The sequence below is a fragment of the Echeneis naucrates genome, chromosome 21, assembly GCF_900963305.1.
Source record: "Echeneis naucrates chromosome 21, fEcheNa1.1, whole genome shotgun sequence".
Lineage (NCBI taxonomy): Eukaryota > Metazoa > Chordata > Actinopteri > Carangiformes > Echeneidae > Echeneis > Echeneis naucrates.
In genome coordinates this window covers 5569402-5591206 of record NC_042531.1, presented here as the reverse complement: position 1 = coordinate 5591206, position 21805 = coordinate 5569402, and the positions used below count along the sequence as shown (strand labels likewise).

Below are 21805 nucleotides of genomic sequence, written 5' to 3'. Positions count from 1 at the left end.
CAGCTCCACTTCCTCCAAATATATTTCTTAGCAGCTTCATGGGAGTCTTCCTGTGGACTTAACTGCAGTCCCGGTTGTGTATGCCAACCTGTCACTTTCCTGCCTCCTTCTCACCAGTAGTACAGTCACATGAGCCCGATCCCCCTACTGCGTTCAGCTGACTGCTGTGCACCCTGTTACAGAAGAACTCAAGAGGGGATGTCTGCACCTTGAAAGCACCATCCAGCCAGGCTGAAAGAGGGAACACAATAGATAGATGAATATGTAGCACGCATAACATATGCTAATCCACGCGGGCCATGTGAGCCTTGATAAGTGTGTGGGTATAAGCAGCTAATTGTAGAGCTAAACATGGCACACGCAGGCCTGTTTGTGGATGGGTTTAATTAATGTATGTAATTACCTTGAGAGTAAATGTAAATCATCCACATAAGAATGTTTTCATTGAAGCTTTTCGTGTAGGGTTTTTGAGACAAGCGCAGTCTCCCGGTCTGTCATGGACACTCAGACGCTGTATGACATCATCTGAACAAGACAGCACAGTAATGTCGTGGAAATATGAAACCAGACAGGTTGAATATGTCAGGAAGATAAACAGGCAGGCTGGAGCATTGGAGTCATCTTTGTTAAATATTTAATGCAGCACTCAACACTCCTTCTCTTCCGCTTCTGACTGTATTGTACACAGACACTATACACACAAAATGACAGCTCACTGTTCATCTCCTTTTATGCGTTTAGCCAACGCTAACTGGACTAAGAAGGCTAATATCAGCATAAACTTGTGTTCAGAAATAAGTGTAACTTGTCAATGTTAATGATGCGTAAATCGTGGACATGGTTCATACATCACCCGTATGTTCACACTGTACCATGCACAAAATTTGCATAGAAGATTAGTGAAAGCTGCTTGACCTCTAACCAAGGGCATGATGGGTGGTGGAAGAATGTGATGTGGGAGATGAAGCACTAAAATACGAGTCAATTTCCTGCGGGGCTTATCAGAGCTGTTTGACTGGCGTGTGAGCAGCGTGCAGCCATCAGTTGTCAGGATTTAAACTTAGGGAGGAAATGAGACATTGGGGTATGCTCTGAATATCCTACAATGATGGGATAAGATGAGCAAGAGAGAGGGGAGTTGTGGGGGGGGGGGGGGAGAGGAAGAGAGTGCAGGAAAACCATATACCAAATACTTTATATCGCTGTAGAAAGGAATGCATGCTTCGGTGGTACGGTTAGTATTTACAAATCATCTAAATAGAATTGGAGAGCTAATCTGTATTTCCTCTCAGCTGGAGCCGTATTAGTGCAAAGCTTTCCCTGGTCTGTTTTGAATAGCTCCAGTACTTTACTGGTTGTGGCTGAATCAGACTGTCTGGATGACAGACACATCTTCCTTCCTTCATTAATCTCCATTTAGTTCTGCGCTGGAGAGGAGAGAGGGAGGAAGGGAGGGCAGCGATGGAGCGTTGGACACGGGAAAAGGGGAGAAAGCAAGATTAAAGATATGGCCGGCCATGACATCGAAAAGGAGATGGAGGATGGGCGGGGGATGGGGAGGGGGCAGACGGAGGGGGGTAGATGGAGAGAAAGAGAATGAGGGGATCTAGAAATGAATATTAAAAGGGAAGGCAGAGTAGCCCAGAAGATGAAGAGGAAAGTGAGGAAATAGAGAGAAAGGTGAGCACACAGACGAGCTGAGGAATGTATGTAGAAATTGGAGGAAAATTGTGGCAGGAGGAGAGGAAAGAGAGCCTGCTGTTTGATCCTTAACAGGATTATTTCTCCCTGCTGTCATTTTATTTATTTGAGTTTTCTTGATATTTATTCATATATAAATGCTGGCTGTGTGCCAGTGAAAAACCATATGGGAGTCGGCCCTGTGACTGCAAATCACTGATCCACGTATATGGCCATACTCTGTAAACCTAAAGGGATTTCTGCTGATGTCTGTATTCCTGCCATAAGCTTGGACACAGGTGGGGCGAGACTTCAGTAGCTATGAACTCACTACAAACTGATTTTTTTTTTTTTTTTTTTTTTTAAGGAGTGTTACGTTTTAACAATTTGACCTTTAAAAAAAAAATTGTGTTTTACTTTTGTGACCATCTGTTTGTTTGCTCTCTCCATCTTTGGAGGGAAATTCTGGTCGGACAGCCACTCTTCACACTTTCCATCAGCCCATATTGAAAGACACAAAAACAAAGCCAAGGCGGGCCTGTATCCCGACGATTATTTTGATTCTCGTATTAAAACGCAAAGGCTTGGGATTTGTCTGATGTAGTGGCGACGGGGGTTGGTAGAGCTTTTCCAGGCTCATTTTTGAGTGGGTTTAACCCTCATCTGAGTGTAGTAGATATTGATTTGGCCTTTCTCTCAGATTATGCAAGTCTGGCTCTGTTGATTTTCGGTATGGTCATCATTGGAGGACAATACTTAATCTCTGTGGCATGTTTCGCAAACAGGATTTATTTATCTCTTCTCTATGTTTGTGTTAGTTATTGACAGTGAATGGTTAATATTTTTAGGATGCATAGATCCCATTTGATGTTCAATCACACTAATCTTATTTTGCATCACGTTGACATCTTATGTAAGTTTAGTCTATTATAGCATAGTTTTTGGATGGATGTGTACGTATGTGTGCTAATGCTTAACCTCAAAACCCTCTCATGTGGGATGTAAAAGGCCATTCCAGTCAATAAGCAGAGGCAGAAAGGGAGCAGTCGGTCCTCTGTGACATGGCTGTATGCTTCACAGACTCTGTCAGGGAGTCAGTATATTCTTCCTCTGTTTAATACGCAAACAGATCACATACATGCACAGAAGCAGACACTGCTCCATGACCTATAGACCTATATGAGAGCGTGCTTGTGTGATGTGTGATAGTTACACAGATGCTGATTCCATAAACTAGACTGTGAGGTAGGCATGCGTGTGTGTGTGTGTGTGTGTTTGTGCGCACCCTCCAACATGCACCAGGGAGCATAGCCATTAGAGCAGTATTGCAGATTGTCTGGTAGGGTGCTCAGGGCCAAAAAATGCAATTAGATTCCGGTATAAAATATTTATTTCCACAACACCTACTGTGCACCAGAGAAGCGCCTTTACCCACAGCGTACTTAAATATGAAAATAGTACATAAAGCACATGCCTGAGAGAGCAGCAGAAACAATTTCTCAGTGTGAGCTTGTGTGCTCACTCTGCGCCTCTGTTGGCACAGATGAGTCCATACACATACATATAAGGGCAGGCTATGCTAATGAAGGACTACTGGATTTATTACTTTCTCAGATATTTTAATGAAACACATGATATTATGCTTTAAACTACTGGGGCCAAGTTAGAAGAGACTTTTGCGATACATTTTTCTGTCTACCTGGATTGGGTTTCTTCTTCTGTGACTTCAGTAGGTCTACTTTCGGCCCGTTATACATGTATTTCTGTATCAGTTTATTTCATTATTTCTGGCAGCTGTGTGCTGTGGCATAATGCTGTCATACTGTATTACAAGTTGTATAAGTTCAGCTACGCCTCGGCTCTGGTGAGGCTGCTTAATGTAACCAATGAAAGGCACAAGATGAACATTTCAGAGCTACAATGTTTAAACCCTGAAGTTAACCAAAGTCAATACCAGCTTGACCTTTTCGTCGTTAACACTAGCCGTAGGGTCAGTTTATGTAAGGATAGTTGGACATTTAAGCTCAAAAGAACATATGAGGAATTCAGTGCGTCAGCGTGGAATACTAATTTTGTCTCTCAGCCCCTCAAGGAGCAGGGCTTAATTGACTGTGGGTTTTGCTCCGCTAAAGCTTCCGTTCTCTTCGCTGTGAACTCAACAAGGACCTTTTTTCACCTCTCCAGTTTAGGCTGAAGTGCTTCCCAACCTTGGCTGACCAAGTTCGCCTCGCAGTGATCTTTTGCGCAGGACTGACGATAGATTTGGAAATATGTGGGATACAGAGACAGATGAAGCCTGACCATGAAACACACGCAAGAGATGGCCAGCGAGCTGCGAGCGACTCTGCGCTGTCTCAGAAATTGTGGGTCTGCAAGTGTGTGTGGGTGGATGAGTGGGTGGAGGCCAAATGTTAGGGAAAGGCAGTTAGGACCGTTACCAGTATAAGGAACCAAACAGGGTAACATAATTATTCTAATCATATTCACAAGAGACAAGATTAGGTATCGAACCCTAATCTTATTCTGATTGATTTGGAGAATTTTAAAGTCATAAGTTCTCCTGCTCATGTCTGGATGGAGGTGCCTGCTTTTTTTGTGATACATTTCTTTCTTGTTATATTTTTGGGTCGGAGATAATAAGCATCAATATAAAATGCTATATTCTACATGCATTTTTGTATGTGCACTGTTTATATGTGTATATGTGTGCCTCACTGGCTTGCACTGGGAGGATTATTGTAGATTTACAAAGCCCCGTAACAATGACCAGACCCACCCGAGGGACTCATACTCAATCACTATCACAATGAAATGCTGCTAATTCCTATTTAAAGCTGCCGCACAAGCTCTGCCCTCCCTGCTCTCCAGGCTGAGGGAAGAACATGAGAAGGAGGTCGTGTTATATTAGTCAGTATAATTTCTGTTCATTTCTGTCACAGAGTTCATCTTGTAAATCACTCCTCTTCTATCCGTTCACGGTTGTTTATGAGGTAGCTTCATGAGACGAAGGTGCTCGCCACTGGAAAGCAGTGGATGTGCGCATATGTGTCATTTGTCTTAGAGTTCCCCACCCAAAGGCCCTATCCTTTTTAGCACCACTCTATATTGGTGAGCTGCTGAATAATTCAGCACTTTCAGATGTAAAGGAAATTGCTTTAATTCCAGGCTGGCAAGTGAATGTCAGGAATTGCATTGCATTATACACAAGCTGTAATTTATAATGTCAACAGAAGCATGGTATAATCTTCTGTTGTTAGAATGTATTCAAAAAGTGTTTTTCTGTTTATTTAGCATGAATATTCCATATTTATATTAAAATTCGGACTGTATATTGCTGCGACATGTGACTATCATGATTTGGAACCTGTGAGGCTTTCTGAAACAAAGACTGTAAGACTGATTTGCTGTATTGCAGCGTTGTGATTGCTTTTGCAGACGGCTGCTGTTTCCTATCCTGGATCCTGGCTCTTGGCTCCTGCACAAGCACATTCATTTAGAGAGGAGCTTTAATTGGACTCAGAATCAGGGACAGAAATCTCCCGCTACATAAATATTTTAGAGGAGCGCATCGGACAAGCCTGCCTATCTGACTGCACTCCGTCTTTTTCATCTCTTTTGTTTCTCTCCTCCTGCCTGTTTCACTGCATGCATGAAGGTGCACCTAAGCATGCACTCCCTGTGTGCACATGAGAAGCCGTGCGGCTTTTTTCCTGTGGGCATTAAAGAGGATGGATTATTGGCATCAAATCACTTGAGGAATCTGTTTCACATGCACACAAGACACAGACTTTCAAGCAAAAGCTGGAAGGGAAACACACATGCTCATATGCAGTGTCTTTAAACTGGGGCGCTATCGTAATGGGGTAATGATTCTTGAATTATTAATGAATCAGGCTTCATGCGTCTCTTAATTGAAAATGTTCTTTCATCTTCAGTACTTACTCATTTATCCTCTCCCTTAACATAAATGGTGTCATACATATACTGCAGATAGCACATATTCATTTATATTACCTACACACAACCTAAACATATAAGCACGTATACAAGCAAACGAAATGCTTAGCATATCTTCTTTCTCTATTTTTAAATCTTTCTTTGGCTTGTCTAACTCAAGAGTTCTCACTAGTTCTTATTGGTTCTTGCTGGTCAGCTTTTGTCTGCTTAGAATAATCACTAACTACCACCACTTATTGGAACAGACTTGACCGGATGAGTTGACCTGGCAGATGGGATCAATTGAGAGACAAACATAAGATAATAAACAAAAGGTTGATTGACAAGCAATGGTCGGTATAAGCTTGAAGGGCAAGCAACCCAGGGACAGTTATAGGGGAGGCCGCATATCTGGCAGGCATCATTGTGTCATCAGCGTCGTCATTAACCATGCAGCTCCCACGACGAGAGAGAGGCGAGGAAGCAGATAAAAGGATAATATGCCTCCAGTTATCAAATCAACATCAATCTCTCAGTGCTCTGATGCACGTGTTTGTGAATGTGTGTGTTGCAAGTCTCTGCGTTTTATGTTCTTACTTAAGTGGTCACTTTCTGTAAACCTCTGACCTTCTTAATGCGGGGTAGCACCTTTAATGGCAATAATAAACCAGCGAAGAAGATGACCAGAGAAAACTGAGAGAGAACATGAAAATGGACGAAAAATGCACAAGAGGACATAAAGAGCCTGGAGTGAAACTGGAGAAATCATTCACAACACTTTAGCAGGGTGAAAGATTTGAAATGTTAAAATCTGGTTTTTGATGACCTATTTAACTTTGTGATATCAGTCACTAACAAGCATCAGATGATGCAAGTGTTTACTACTCTTTCATTGAATTTGCTTTCTTTGGGGTCATAGTGATGAAAATTTTTTTTTTTTTTTATGGAAATCACGCGAGCTCTGTGTGTGTGTGTGGTGTGGTGGTTTTTTGTTTTTTTGTTTTTTTTTATGATCATGGGCATGGTGCCCAGGTCTATGCCTAGGGCACTGTGTCATTAACTCCTCTGCCCCCGAGTGCCGGCTATCACTGGAGATGTCTCTGCACTGACTGGATGGATGGATGGGTCATCGCCTCCACTGCTCCCCCGCCCGCTTTCTCGCTGACAATTCTTCTGCTATCACCTTGATTTAATGTCACATTTCCTATTCAACCATGGACATTATTTTATTTATTTCTTTTTTTTTTTTTTTTTTGGAGGGGAGAGTGCAGATTTCGGAGATCATTTTACTGTATATGTCAGTGAAGCAAAGGACCAAATGCCTACAAAGATATTTCCAATAATTCACCATATCCATTATGAAGTGTTTTCACTGTAAAATGACTCAAATTGAACAAACTAACATGGAGTCATACATGCAAATACACCGAAGGTACTGAAGAATCAATCTCAGCGAAAACCATATCATTTCTGTTGTGACATAGTATACATACATTCACCACAGAGATGCTTTATGTCTCCGATGAATAAATCATTCCTATGTATTATGGAACGTGGTAAATCATGTAAAATGTACATTAATGACCAAAGTTACATACCAGATGACACCGACGTGAGGTCAATGCATATAACCATGAATATTGTATTCTGTGCTCTGCATCGGAGAAACTCACGCGTTCCATCTCTGCGAGTTCGGTATCATTGATAGCACCACTGAATACAGTCACAATGGAGCACAGTTCAGAATGAGAAGTCGATCTACTGGGATAAGCACACTAGAACCTAAGTCTCATCCATTAGTGGTAAGGTGTCTACTTGAAACCTTTTTCCCTCTGTGTATACTTGTCCTCAGATTGTGTGTTTTAGCGTTCCCCCCAGGCTGGAAGCTGTACGCCTGGTAATAGAGGTCATGAGAAATGCTCATCCACAACAGTCTGAATACCAAATCCAACGGCCCACTAAACTTTTGAAAGGACTTTACACTTGTAGGATGTTTTTCTCAGTGTAGTGTCAGATTTATGTCATTGCAGTCTGGTTACTGGGTTTTTATCTGTCTAAATCTTTAGCAGAAGGGATCAAGCAACAGCAACTGAATGACAACATCCTTACAAGGTCACAGTCCTATCTGTAGATAATCGTTCATAATGTGAGGAGAGACTGTCCTCCCAAAAAAACAACAACAACAAAAAAAGAAATGCATCAGTCATTTCTGTGAAGGCTTGTATCTTTATGTAAGTGACGAAGCTCTCATTATGATTCCTGTCCACCAGGAGCAAAGGAGGAAGTGCAGAGAAGGGAAAGATGGATGAATGGGCTGACTAAACCTCAGACTGTTAACGACTTCTGACGGGAAACAATGTTGGATTAATTTCACCATGACGGTGGATGTTCTGTAACCTCAATCAAATGGTTGTTTTAACGCAAAGCGCGATAATTTTCCAACCCTGATCGGATCCAGCCATGTCTTCCTGTGAGTAGTGGTGTCATAAAAGTAAAACGTTCCGAGCGTAACTCCGCAGCACCAGAGAGCCATGTTCTCCTCAAACAAAAGAGCCACCAGCTTCACTATCTGGGCTCTTTGTCTAGTTTTTATATTTTATAAACATAAAAACGCTTCAGGGACCTTTTTTTTTTTTTTCCCCCTTTCAAAGATTTGAATTTTTTGTGTAATAAATGAAAATAACAATAATACTTCCAGTTCTAGTCCAGGTGTTTGGATTACCTGATTATTGAGAGCGCAATTTTGCCTCTGCAAGTGGAATTTAATGCCCTTGTTTTGTCTCCTTCATCCTTCCTCCTCCTCTTTATTGTTGTCTCTCAGGCAGAGGAGAGGGAGGAGGGAGAGGAGAATGGGTGATAATGACTTGTCAAATTAGAAGCGATGGAACCTGCAGCGAGTGTAAACACAATTTGGAATGTTCGGATGACATTTTCCAAGCTGTATTTCTACTGGGGGAGATTAGCGGAGTGACAGCTCAGCCTGAATCTCATGGATCACAGCTGCACAATGGAAAGAACACACACACACACACACAGAATGAGAGAGAGAGAGAGAGAGACTAGAAATTTCTGGCATTTCAATGATACAAAGCAGAGTGACACCTGCAAAGACACAGACACACACACACACACACACACACTCACACAGAGTCATGGTCCAGGGGGCTTGTGATCAGCCAGTCAGTCCGTGCATATTCATGTCCATGTAACCCACCCTCATGCCATCAGCATGATGGATGGTGTTCATGCACAGCCTTGACTTTATAACTCACAGGAACTTTATTTGCATGTGTTCCCATTGCCAGTAAAACTCTGGGTGATGTAGGTGACGCGTGGACTTTTTCCGCTGCTGAGATATTAGGGGCCCCTGTTTCTTAGTGTTCTATTTGACGCATGGCCGTTCTCCCGTGCACGGCGGCAGTCATGAGCGCTGCTGTTCATTTCCCAACTTCGCCTATGAAATAAAGAGCCATTTACGAGTAACAATGTCCCAGCCGCCACATCTCCCTCAATCCTGCCCCCACTATTGGAGAGATACTATTGAGAGTCCCGAGTGTATCAATTTGGGCTTCAAATGACTTTCTACAGCTGGCCAATTCCTGCCAAGCTTTCTGTTCTCCTTAAAAAGAAGCCTTTATCATCAAGAGAAAGGAAGAGAGGATGAGCAAGGAGAAAGAAGAGATGCAGGAAGAGAGAGAGAGAGAGAGAGAGAGAGTGAGACGGAGAAAGAGAAAGTCAAAAAGCTAATGTCTCAGTGACACCCTTTCTCACACAACAGGGGAAATTTCTGTTCTATAACGGGTTCTGGTTAATTTGAAGTCAATTGGAGAGTTATTAAAAGGATCTGAGTGAGCTGAACTTGGTCAAGGGCAACAAACCCACCCTGGTTTCCATGTGAAACACGACTGTCACCTTCAAGAACAACTTCAAAGTTTGTCATCCTTAATTTGTAAACTCATCTTAATGCTGTACTGAATATTTAGATGTGCGGACTCTATCCTGATTTGGTTTTTGTAGTTATTGCAGCCACCAATACATTTGCCTTCAGTTTTTCTCTGAACACCTGCTTAGAATAGTGCTTTAAATCTCACCGAGGATTTGCTTCAGTTTTAGGTATTGTTCTTGCTTTACCTCTCAAGGCTCAATCTTGCTTTTGAAATTACTCTGCCAATATGTATGTAAATATCAGCATCTACTGCCAGAAATTAGATTTTCTTCATTTCCCTGTTGTTCCTTTATCCTATTCTGTGGTCCTCAGGTGGAGGTTCAGTGGCTTAATGTAACACTGTGGTGAATTACAGAACAATTTACTGTCTATGCAGTAGAAATCATTTCTGGAGTAAAATATAATATAAGCAAGATGTTGGTGCAAGTAGAAGCTCTGATTTAATTTGCATACAGTAAGATATGATGAGTGTATTGTGCTAATGTGGACACACACATGCACACACAAGTATGGCCAGGATATGTTTTCCAAGCAAAAGCTAATGGGGAAAATGGCTTCAAGGAAAATATAGGTGATAAGCTATCCATTGGCTTTGTTGTGATCATTTAAGTTGCATTTTCCACTTATCTCCCAAACACCACAGACACAATAGCATCAAAGTGGATCAACCTAGACAAAAATGAAATCTGAATAAATAAACATCAGAGGACAAAAAGAAAGTAGCTATGAAATGCAGCCAACAATGCATATATGAAGGCACAAAATACGTGAAGAAAATTAGTTTTGTTACATTTGTTCATATAGTCTTAGGCCAGGTCATGTTTAAACTTGAAATGACACGTAGTGTTCCCAAAAAAATGACAGTTTCTCTGTGACTAAATCTGAAATGAGACGATATAGGAGATTTAACAGTAGCAATAAATCCAGAAAACAGAAAGATTTGTTACTCAGACAGAAGGCAGAAGAGTCTGGATCATAATTATAGTTGTCGCACCGGTAAATCAGCCAGAGTGGAACAAGTATGTTTCAAAAAGATTGAAGTGAAGGCACCACTTGAAAAAACACGAAAGTGAATGTTACCAGTGTTTTATCAGAGCAAAAAATGAGTAGTTACAGTCAGAGGTCAAATTGGTCTTATAATTCCCATTAACCATCCATCCATTATCTGTAGCACATATCTGTCAGAGGCGGGGGGGCTAGAGACAATCCCAGCTGACATTGCAAAGGGGGTTCACTCCGGACAGGTTACCAGTCTAGAGCAGGGCCAACATATACAGACCTATTGTTATTGTTGTTATTATTATTACTAGCAGTAGTGTTATTTATTGCTTTAATTCTGGAGGATAAAACTCTTCACGTTAGAACTCCAGTTACTTTTATTAGGTAGCTCAGTTGTTGAAGTCGTATCCAAATCTCATGGTTTTGCGTCTGTATTTTTTCCACATCGTGACAGCCTAGCCATTAAAATATATCAAAGAATGTATGGTATAAAATATATCTGGAGGGGGGGTTATGCAATATAGCTGCATGTCAGGGAATTTTTTATTTTTTTTTCCCTGAAACTGGACGTGCTTGAATGCAGATGAGACAACACTCACAAGCGTGAACAGTCCTGAAATATCAGGCTGCCGCTGCTTGACATCCACCTGCTGTCGGGAGACAAACAGATGAAAAAAAAAAAAAGTGGCATTACAATCAGAAGATTGAAAATCTGTTGAAAGTAGATAAGAGGGATAAAATATTTACCCTTTTCTCATGTTGTTTAGGAAATACTTCATTTATAGCAGTCGTAAGAGAAAAAGAATCACGTAGTTGCAGAAGGTCTCAGTTGAACAGGAAGATTTTTTTTTTTCTGTTGTCGATCCATAGTCAACAAGAACGGATAACACAGAAGATTGTGTGAAGATTTCAAAGGCCTCAGTCTGTAATTGGGCTTAAATACTTTTTTCCTCTCTGAACTGAATCACTTGACAATTAACACAGAAGTATAAACGGATCTCCATGTTGTCTTTCTAAGTTTCGTGGTTTGAACTCAGAAGGATAATTTCCTTGACAACACATTTTTCTTGAACAAGGTCAGAAGTAGAGCAAACATAGGACAGGACAACATTGATGGAGTATTAAGCCTAGCTCAGGCAGAGCACTGATTAGCATTAAATGTTTCATTCATTATTCAAAGTCACTGGCTCCGTCACAGCTGTGACTATCAGCTGACTGGTAATGTCCAATCTCACACAGGCAAGCCGAACTAATGTCAAACTGAATACAATTTATCGAGTCATGTAGGACAAATCTGGCTACATGGTAAGGCCCCTAACACCAGCCTCTTTGAGTGCTGCATCCATACAAATGTAGCACAGAAAATGTGAACGTTCTCACTAATTTGACTTTGATTTTGCTTCAGAGGGTGCAAGGAAAGGAGCACAAGTCAAACCTCAAACACCAGGAAAAGATGGAAAACAGCATTGAAGCATGGCATTTATGTTTGTTTCATGTATTTACTTTAGGATTCCCAGTCTACACAGAGGAGCCACTTTTCTCTTTGTAGGAGAGCAAAAGCTTGATCAATATTTAAGTCACATGCTTTGTGCAACTCATGCCTTATTCCCTTTGTCACATTAGGTTTGGTCGATCTTTTTTTTTCCTCCTCAGAATCAGTCCTCTTTAATTTTGGTGTTTGTAAACAAATGCTGATATTGGTGTAATGTCTTTTTAAATGTAGAATAAGATAAGATATAGACAGAACCCCCTAAATAGCTTTCAATGGAATTTAATAGAAAAGAAAAGAGATATTTATATGATATACAGTAGTAAATATGGCCCAGTGTGGCCCGTGTAAAATCAAGTGTTTCACAAACTATGGATTCAACATTCAAACATTTATTTATTTATTTATTTATTTATTTATTTATTGCCATAATATTAAGAAAACATTTCATGTGAAACTTGGAAACCTGTGTATACACTTTAAGTTACATAGCACCTTAAATGTTTTAAACACCTACCGATGCCAATAAGCCTGGAAGGAAGACTCACAGTCGGGGCACAGACAAGGACACACTGTGGAACTGTTGGCTGAAAACACAAAGCCAGTGATTTACAGAGACAGCTGTGATTCTGCCGCTACAGGCTAAGACTCATGTTGTGGTTAACAGTGTTGATCCCTCATTAATTAGTCTAGAAGCTGAGGTAGAGAGGAGCAGACACAGCCTGAAAGACAATGAGCTCAGCAGAGAGGCCAGTACCTGAGCTGATTTTGAATACCTGGACTCACCTTTTGCTCAGAATGTCCAGTTATCACACCCTATCTCATTGCTGTGGACTTAACAGCAGTAACATGTGTAGCACAGGAGAGCCATATGTAATTGGCTGAAAGATCGGTAGGGATGATGGGGCTTACTGGTGCGGTGAACCATACACTACAGATTCTGCAAGATTTTCTTGAGTGGTTCGAACAGCTCTTACCTGCACTTGTGGGGCCACAAAATCAGGGAGATCTGTAGTGTGTAATTAGCCTTTACCTCGAACACATTGGTTGAATTCCATAGTGGACAATGTTGCTAATTTCATCACCTCCAATGTTGCTGGTTATGCAAGATGTTTGCTCTGTAACATGATAATTTGTTTCACACGCAAGTAAATTCTACAGAACAATAAAAACCTTTGTTCAAGAAATCAGTTAGAAAACACAAAATGGGCCATGGAGGAGGATAATCATCAACCAGGCCAAGTTAGATGGATTGAGTCAGCTGGATAGAGAGATAATGACGGAGTCACGTATGCAGAGTGGGTGTCTACTAAAGAGGAGAGGAAGAGAATGATAGAGACAGAAAATTATTAAGAGTCCTTATCCACGTATAGATCATTGAATGTCTTCATGGCCTGTGAGAACCCTGCCGCCCACCTAACATCTGATAATTACACTTCATTAGGAGAGCAGGTAGTGATGAGAGAGGAGAGGCCGACCGCTGAGAGCGTCACGAGAGAGTGAGGGACGTGCAAGTAGGAGAGCAGGGCACAATGGAGTGATATACTGTTGTGAAAGCATAATGGGGATTTGATTATGAAGGAAACAAAAGCAGTAGCCCAGTCTGAGTGTGTGTGTGTATGTGTGTGTGTGTGTGTGTGATGTATGGGGAGAGGGGGTTGGGTTGTTGCATGTGTGCTTTTCCTGGTTTGTGTGATTCAACGAGTGTTTATGCATGAATGTGGGTAAATGTATTCTAGCTCAGGGGTCTGTATTTATTGCCTTGGTTTAGTGTCACAGTAAGACGGACAGGTCTGCCGTGATGCAGAAAGTAATGAGGTTTCTATGAGAGACACACACACACACGCACACATACACACACATCACAGTCTGACATTCTCTCCTTGCTGCTTCCTTGCACCAGCCATACACATACCCTACTTGTTATGTGATGTAGCAGTGTTAGGGCATCAGCAGTAGAGCAGCAGCGAGCAGCGGAGGAGGGCTGCAGCTTACAGTGCTGCAGTAAGATTCAGTGGAGCAGAGGTCAGTTTCCTCCAGTCTGACAGCCATTGGGGAGCATGTCCATATGGAAAACATCCTTTACAGCATGAGCTTGTCTAAGAGTGGCCGAACAAAATCGCTACAAAGGTGTGATGTCCCAGAGGTGCAAGTAAAGATGAGATGAGAAGAGAAAGAAATGTGGTGTGTGTGTGTGTGTGTGTGTGTGTGTGTGTGTGTGTGTGTGTGTGTGTGTGTGTGTGTGTGTGTGTGTGTGTGAATCTCTTGTCAGCAGGGAGAGTGAAAGGTGGGGACTGCAGTATTCCTCCAGCTGGAAACATTGATTTTCCACCCCAGTGTGGGGATGAGGGAAATGTCAGCCTCTAATTGAGTTGATAAAACCATTTTAAGTTTCAGACGTAAATATGGTTTTCTCTCCTCAAAAGGCCACCATACCAGATAACTCCCTGTTGGGGGGGGGGGGGCTGTTAGGAATGAGAGGTGTCCATACCCCACGAACAGGTCGCTTGTCCCCGACCTGAGATACGCAGTCTGAGACGAAACTCGTCATTATCACAGATGATAAAAGCACAATAACAGGTTGGCTCAGTTTTAGGCACAAAGAGGCTCCCTCTTCACTCCACCCATCATCGCCACGGCCACTAGAGGTCACTCAACAAAAATCGTCATGAGGCGCTAGCACAGATGACCTGCAGGCTCATTTCTTACAGGAGGCCAGTCCCCCACTGAATGAAGTGATTTTCGTCGGGAATAAAGATACAAGCTCATTATAATAAAGAGTTTTTGTTGTAGCAGAGAGGGAGGAGAAATAGAGCATTTGAGAGGCAGAGGCAGAGGTCATATCCATTAGTGGCGTAGAGGGTGAATAAAGAAGAGCCCGAATGAAGCCTCCACTGTCCCTGTTGATTAGCTAATTGATATGCAGAAGGGCCACAGGAGTTACCTGCTGCCTCAGATGGAAATTTCCCCTGATGTTAGGGAGGAGGCAGTCATTCATCTTGCTTTATCTCTTGCTTAATGCTTAAATATTAACAGAAAATAAATGCCGAAAATATTGGGTTGAGCTTTATTTCTGAAATAATAATGGAAAAATCTTTCTTTCTCTTCTTGTTCTGAAAGATATATCTCTATTGACAGAAAAGACTAATCTGCTTACCTTTGATTTTTAATTGTGTTCATCAGTAAGATGCTTAACAGTTGATCGATAAAGTTTAAAGTTGGGAGGAGAGCACGTGAACATGAGGGCACCAGCATGCTGTTTGCACCTATGGGGGCTCTTCTCTAATTATTAGGAGTGATAATTAGACAGGCTTTCACACATTTCACCCCCCCCACCCCACCCCAACACACACAAACACACCAGTGTGTTTCTCTCAGCCGTATGTAAGCACACACACGTATTTATGGATAAGCCTACCAATAATTAACAGACATAATTAGGAGCACAGCACAGCGTATAGGGAAGGCACATTCATGCAACCACATGCGCACACACACATGCAGAAAGACACACATTACTTCCCTGGTAATTAAGAGTATTAATTACAAGCATAGCTGTCCCCATTAGGCTCTGTATCACTCACAGATTGGCACGCAGCAGGGTTCTTATTACTTTATCTTACCAACCCATCACTACCTCTCTCTCTCTGAGGCTCTGTGGTTACACATGTACCCCCCCGTACTCCCTAATATACACCTGCTGGATAAACAAATGCTACTTAATTAGTCAGAGACTGATAGCCGGCCATGGGTTAACTCCTGGAAGTTTTGGAAATGAGAGGCATCTCCTCGCTGAAACCAGAGCAGAGAAATATGCCTGAGGGCTGCGCCAGCGATTGTTTTTTTTTGTCAAAGGTCCTTTCAACCACTTTTTTTCTGCTCTGTACTTGTCCATACCGCAGTAGTTAAAACAGATTGTGCAAATTAGACTGAGAAATGCTGTCTCCATTTCTACTGCATGGGCCATCTTGTGATGTTACCTATAAAATGAGCTACTTTACTTTCATTGTCATGAACACACTCACGTGTTTGGATATATTGGCCAATCTATCTCAGTTCAGTCACGGTAGAGTAACATGACTATATTTAAATTGCTAGCTCTTGGAGGAAAATATGAGAGATGAGAAATCTGGATGCCATGTTTGAGGAGCTTTAGAAGTATTCCCAGTTAATGAACGAGCCTTGCACTCTGTGGCACCGATGCTGTCCTGCATCCTCAGCACTTGCAGGAGCCTGACATCATTTATGGAGATATTTTACAGTTCATTCCCGAATGTCACAGCGGCTGTATGTCGGGATACGGCAGGAGCGCGTCTAGGCTGGCTCTGCAGAGGCAAAGGTGGCTCACATGCCCTGAATGTGTGAGCAGTGTTAAGATAGCAAGAGAGGGGAGGTAAAGCCGCACTCCTCCAAACGCTCACATACATTAAAACTCACAAAATGTGAAGCAGAAAAAGCTGAACTACATTAATATCCACACGTTCCATCTCCATGCAATGTTCTACTTAGTTGGATACTATAAAGAGCTTAGTGTCTCATTACTAATAAAGCTATTTTAGGCAGTGTTTTCTAAGAAATGAGAAGAGGATTATTGTGCGTGGTTTATTACCTGGTAATCTTCATCCCTCTCATGTTCTTGTAAAATAACTGGAGAATGTATAATATTACTGTATTGTTTTGCTGTAAATTTTACATTTCTTTGTATATGATGTAATCAAACAGTAACCAATGCTGCATGCGCTCATTCATGTTTTTATTTTTATTTTTTTTTGGTTTACTGTCAATCTTTAAATTTTTCTCTCACAACATTGTAATGTTTTGTTGAATGTGCCTCTTTCTCTCTGGGTTCCTCTGCAGCGGACGGCTGTACAGACTGGTCCGTGGACTACCTAAAGTACCGGGTGCTGCAGGGCGAACCAGTCCGCCTGAAGTGTGCTCTGTTCTACGGTTACATCCGGGCCAACTACAGCCAGGCACAAAGTGTGGGCCTCAGCCTCATGTGGTACCGCAGCTCTGGCCTCGGCCACAGCGACTTCGAGGAGCCCATCTCTTTTGACGGCGTGCGCATGAGCAAGGAGGAGGATGCCATCTGGTTCAGACCTGCTGACCTCCAGGATGTGGGCCTCTACTCCTGTGTTTTACGGTATGAGGAGGGAAAAGTACAAAATGCAAGAGATGGCAGATTACAAATCAGTTTTAACAATTAAAATCCTGATTTCCGATTACAGTACTTATCTGAGGAGTTGAAAAACACCTCAAACACTGTCTGGTGAACAAGGTGTAACACCATTAAATCTGTACACAAAAATATAAACTGACAATTTGCAGTTTTGCTAGTTTTCTGTGTCTACCAACCAAATAATTACAGCAGAGACCACCCCATGAAATTTCTGCTTCTCTCTCTCTGTATATTTACATCAATTTGGAGAGTGTGCACCCGAAGAGCAGAGCCAGAAGGAAATCAGGAAATCATTTTACAATTTTTCTTATGAAATCCGTAAGAAAAGGTTGAAACTTCAACATGTTCTGACTGAGGTGTTTACTTGCAGGATATTGATGTATTTTGTTTGTTTTTTAATTGCTGTAATCAGAATATTATGCTCCCTGTAAACACCTGTAAATTGTGAAATGGCAACGGTAGGTGAAAGAACTCAGTGAGACAATTGAATACAAGCTCAAGCGAAATACAAACACCCACACGCACATACGCACTCCTCAGTGGACCATTGCAAAGAGACTGCTCCTAATACAAGATGCATAATTATGTGGCGGAAACTTATTAACCTTTACAGTGGAGAACATCCCTCAATGAACGGCTCATTGCTGCTCTTCATTTCAGAGAGTTTTTTAATAAACCCAGTTAAAGGCCTTTTAAAGACCCAGAGATGTTCAAAGGATACATTTATTGTGCCTGAGGGGGAGTGAGCTTGTATACAGCAATATCCCAGACTATACATTTCATTAATACACTTTTCGGGTCTATTTTGGCACAAATACTTGCACAGTCTCGCTGTAAATTCAGCTTGGCTTCGATTATTGACAATTTCTCCCAACAAGGCCGTGCTCCTATTCAAGTGTCGTGTTTGAAATTCAGAGCAGGCTGTAATTCTGTAGAGCCCTACAATTGTAAAAAGTGCCCCCAGGTCTATGTTTCTCAGCCTGCTCGTGTTGAGCTTGAGGAATTTCAGCCCGCTCCGACTCCCTAATCAGAACACTCCGAGAGATTTGCCTCTGTGCTGAAATCAATTCTCTTTTTGTTGGAGAATAAGCTTTTGAGTCACACATTTTAGCACATATGACCCAACCACTCTCCCCTGAAACTCCCTGCAGGCAAAGAGAAGAAAAATATGCCTTCATCTTCTCTTAGCCTAAGTTGGATTTCATACAGTACATGCAGCAGAACTTCATTTATGCAACCATTAGACATCTGAATTACACCTAATATTATAACCACCATAACGACATTACTAATCATGGACAAACATTACACAGCGACATGACTACAGCCTTAAATCAACACCTCTCAAACATAATTACATTTATAAACTTTTGAATGGTCGGCGTGATTATAGAGCTGCTGTATTGGTGTGCTGTTTGATTTACTTAATATATCCCTAATAAACTGCAGCTCAGTGGGCAGAACAATCCAAAAACATAATGAGTTACCGGTGGTAAGAATTTCCTCATTATTTCATGCAATTTAAAGCACATTAAGTGCCTCTGCTACTGTGGTTCTTGTCCCTATTTCCTAATATAACCTGTGAGGAAATAAGAAGGCACCCGAGTGGCGGCAGACCTTCTTGATGGTTACAATTATCAACATGCAGCATACAGTCACAGTTAGAACCTGCCAAGGCTGGATACATCGACGTTTTGGCCACGTTGATAGTATCATTGTTGACCCATCAGCTGCATGAAGGATGTACAACAGAACTTAGGTGGCAGTGATGGCAATAATTTATTCAGGCGATGTAATGACCACAGGTTTTACATCAATGACTTTATTTTATAACGTTGAAGCTAATCTTTGTGTAAACACTCAAAGATTAAATTAGAGCTGAATTAGAGTGAAATTAGAGCTGCACTTATCAGTCATAAGGACAGTTTTATTTATGTGCTGATGCACATACAGCTGACACACTGCTCCAGTACCCTCTGACAGCACAGTATATATGGAGGTATAGTTTCCAGTAGCATGTTGCATAAAGACTATAAATGTTGTTACTTCCCTTTGTGTTAAGTTCAACGTTCGACTGAAGTCCCCCAGATGGTCTTCTCACAAAAAAACAAAAACAAAGTGATATGGAAGCAGACCAATTCACCCAACTGTGTGTCTTTTTGAGTTCCACATCAGTGTATTTATCATGCGCATTCATGGGAATACTTATCTATGTCCTTCTCTGTTTGTAAATTTAAGTCTAATCTCACGTTTTCATGTGAAGGTGACTTCATTTACACATCAAGACTTGTGTACTTTCTTTGCCTTTCTCCTTTTCCCTTTCCCTCCCATCTCACATGAAATTTGGGGTCTTTCTGCACTACTCCATGCACACACACATTTATGTGCACAAAGACTTGCTTATTCCCTCTATGCTTCACCTACTGAATTATTTGGGCATGATTCTAGTAATCAGTCTGTGTTCTGCAGTGGGTGAGACCATGTGTTTTTCATTCCCATGATTACATTATCCAACATGTGGGATAATAATGTGTGGAGGAATACTGCTAACATGAGCTGCAGACTAATACCCGCAACTAATATTAAGCTACACTCAAATAGAAAGTGACAGACGTGAAAGCCACCGCAGGACTGAGCACTGACCCCCCGGATGTCCATCAATCAAGCACCTCCGCTGACACCTTCCCACAATGCCACAGGGTGTCTGCGGTGAATATTTCGCGATTAGAGATGCCTCCTATCTGCTCCCTGGGGACTTCACTGGCTCAGGTGCACGACTGGGAGCGGTCATTTCTGATCATCTCCCCATTATGTCATCAAGCAGGTTGTGCTTTGCGAGGCTGATTCTGAAGCAAGGGAATTTTCCCACATGTGCATGTGTGGTTTCACATTTATGTTGGTGACCGCGTGCTTCCATACTGTAATGGTACTTTTTTTTTCTTAAACTAAATATATTGTCCAAGTGTACTTTGTGAGCCTACAGCATAACAACTTCCCACTCTGTTCCCTCCAGATACGAGGCATTTAGTCAATAATGTTAGATTTCAGTACCACAAGGGCATAACTCTGTTGCAATATCTTGTATCGTACTTTTGCTACCTACTGCATTTTCCAGATGCCCTGTTAGTCATCTTCTATGTAGTAGAAGAATATAGCATCTTTTTATCTCATACCCAGTTGCTCTTCTCCTCCATCTCCTCTCGTTTTTATCTTCACAGTCTTTCACAGCTGCACACAGCCACATTTGCCTCTTTAGCATGTGTATGTGCACGCACATGTGTGACTACATCTGTGTTTTATGGCCCCCGGGGGTCAGAGGTGTTTATACGGGAGAGGGTGTCTCCCTTATTGCTTCTATAACCTGAGTAGATCATATGAAAGCCTGTCATTTACAGTGAATGGGAGCATCTGGCAAGCTATAAATGTAATGTAATGAAATGAAATGAAACCCTGTATGGCTGTCCGTACCAGTCCCATTTTCACCACCCGACAGGCTGACCCAGTACGACCACAGCCAGTCTAAGTCAGGCGGCAGAGATTAAAAACACAGAAAGTCTGGGGCTGTTTCTCGTGGTTTGGACAAAGCCTCTCACTCCCAATTAAGGGGAACTATGTAGCTATTTCTACACAGCTAGTGTGAACACGAAGAGCTGTTTACTTTTCAGTTGTTGCAAGTTCAGCATCAAACTTCATTTCTTTGCTTGTCAAAAGCTGTCTCCTGCCTCCAGTCTGCCCTGAAGACGGAGCACTGCCCACACTGTGTATTATCAACTTTTTCTTGTAAACACAATGATGACTGAAGCTCTTGTCAAGCACCAATCACCGCCACCCATTTCCAGCAAGAAACCACACTCAGCAGCAGAGAAATCTTACAAATAGCCCCTTTAATGGCACACCTAACATAACAATTTGCAAACAGCCCTTTCCTGTTTCAGCCTGACAACGTCCCCACGGTCTGAGTGAGGTCCGTAAGGAAATCGTTTTGCTTAGTTTGACAACTTAACTGACCTGCATAGAGCCCTGACCTCAATACAGCCGAGGTGGAAGCGTGGGCTAAGCTGCAACACCAGCTTCAAGCCAGGACATCAATGTCCACTGTCTGTTATGCTTTTGAGGCTTAATATGGGCAAATTCTAACAGCCAGTCTCCACAACTCAGTGAAAACATTCCCAAAATAGTGGAGGGTGTCAAAGCAGCAATGGTGTCAGCATACTGTGTGTGTTGATCCTTGGACTTTTGGTAACGTTGTGTAATTTTGGAAATGAACATGTCACTTTTTAGGGAGGTGAGTCACATGGGGTGGCATTGTGTCAGTGTTGACAGGGCCTGAAATGATGGCTGATAGTGGTTAATGATGTTGATTATGACAACATTAAAAACAGAGAGAGAGGCCTCCTTCACCTCTGCCAGCTTGTGTGCATCAGAGGTGAAGTGTGCTCATGGTTGCCTGGAGACCGGAGGGGGGGGGGGGGGGGGGGACGGTGCTGCAGGGACCAAGTCCTTGTGATGACCAAGCAGCTTTCCCATCCTTCATGTCGTGAGGCCCTCTCAGCGCTCGTCTCTTCTCTGATTAGCA

General features: G+C 42.1%; 1 protein-coding gene across 1 annotated transcript in view; it reads left to right on the top strand.

The window, feature by feature from the left end:
- Positions 1–21805, top strand: part of il1rapl1a (interleukin 1 receptor accessory protein-like 1a) — a 119670-nt gene that overhangs the window by 23777 nt on the left and 74088 nt on the right. The window contains exon 2 of the mRNA XM_029530297.1: positions 16908–17193. Coding sequence (XP_029386157.1) covers positions 16908–17193 — 286 coding nt within the window. The remainder of the gene's footprint in view (positions 1–16907; positions 17194–21805) is intronic.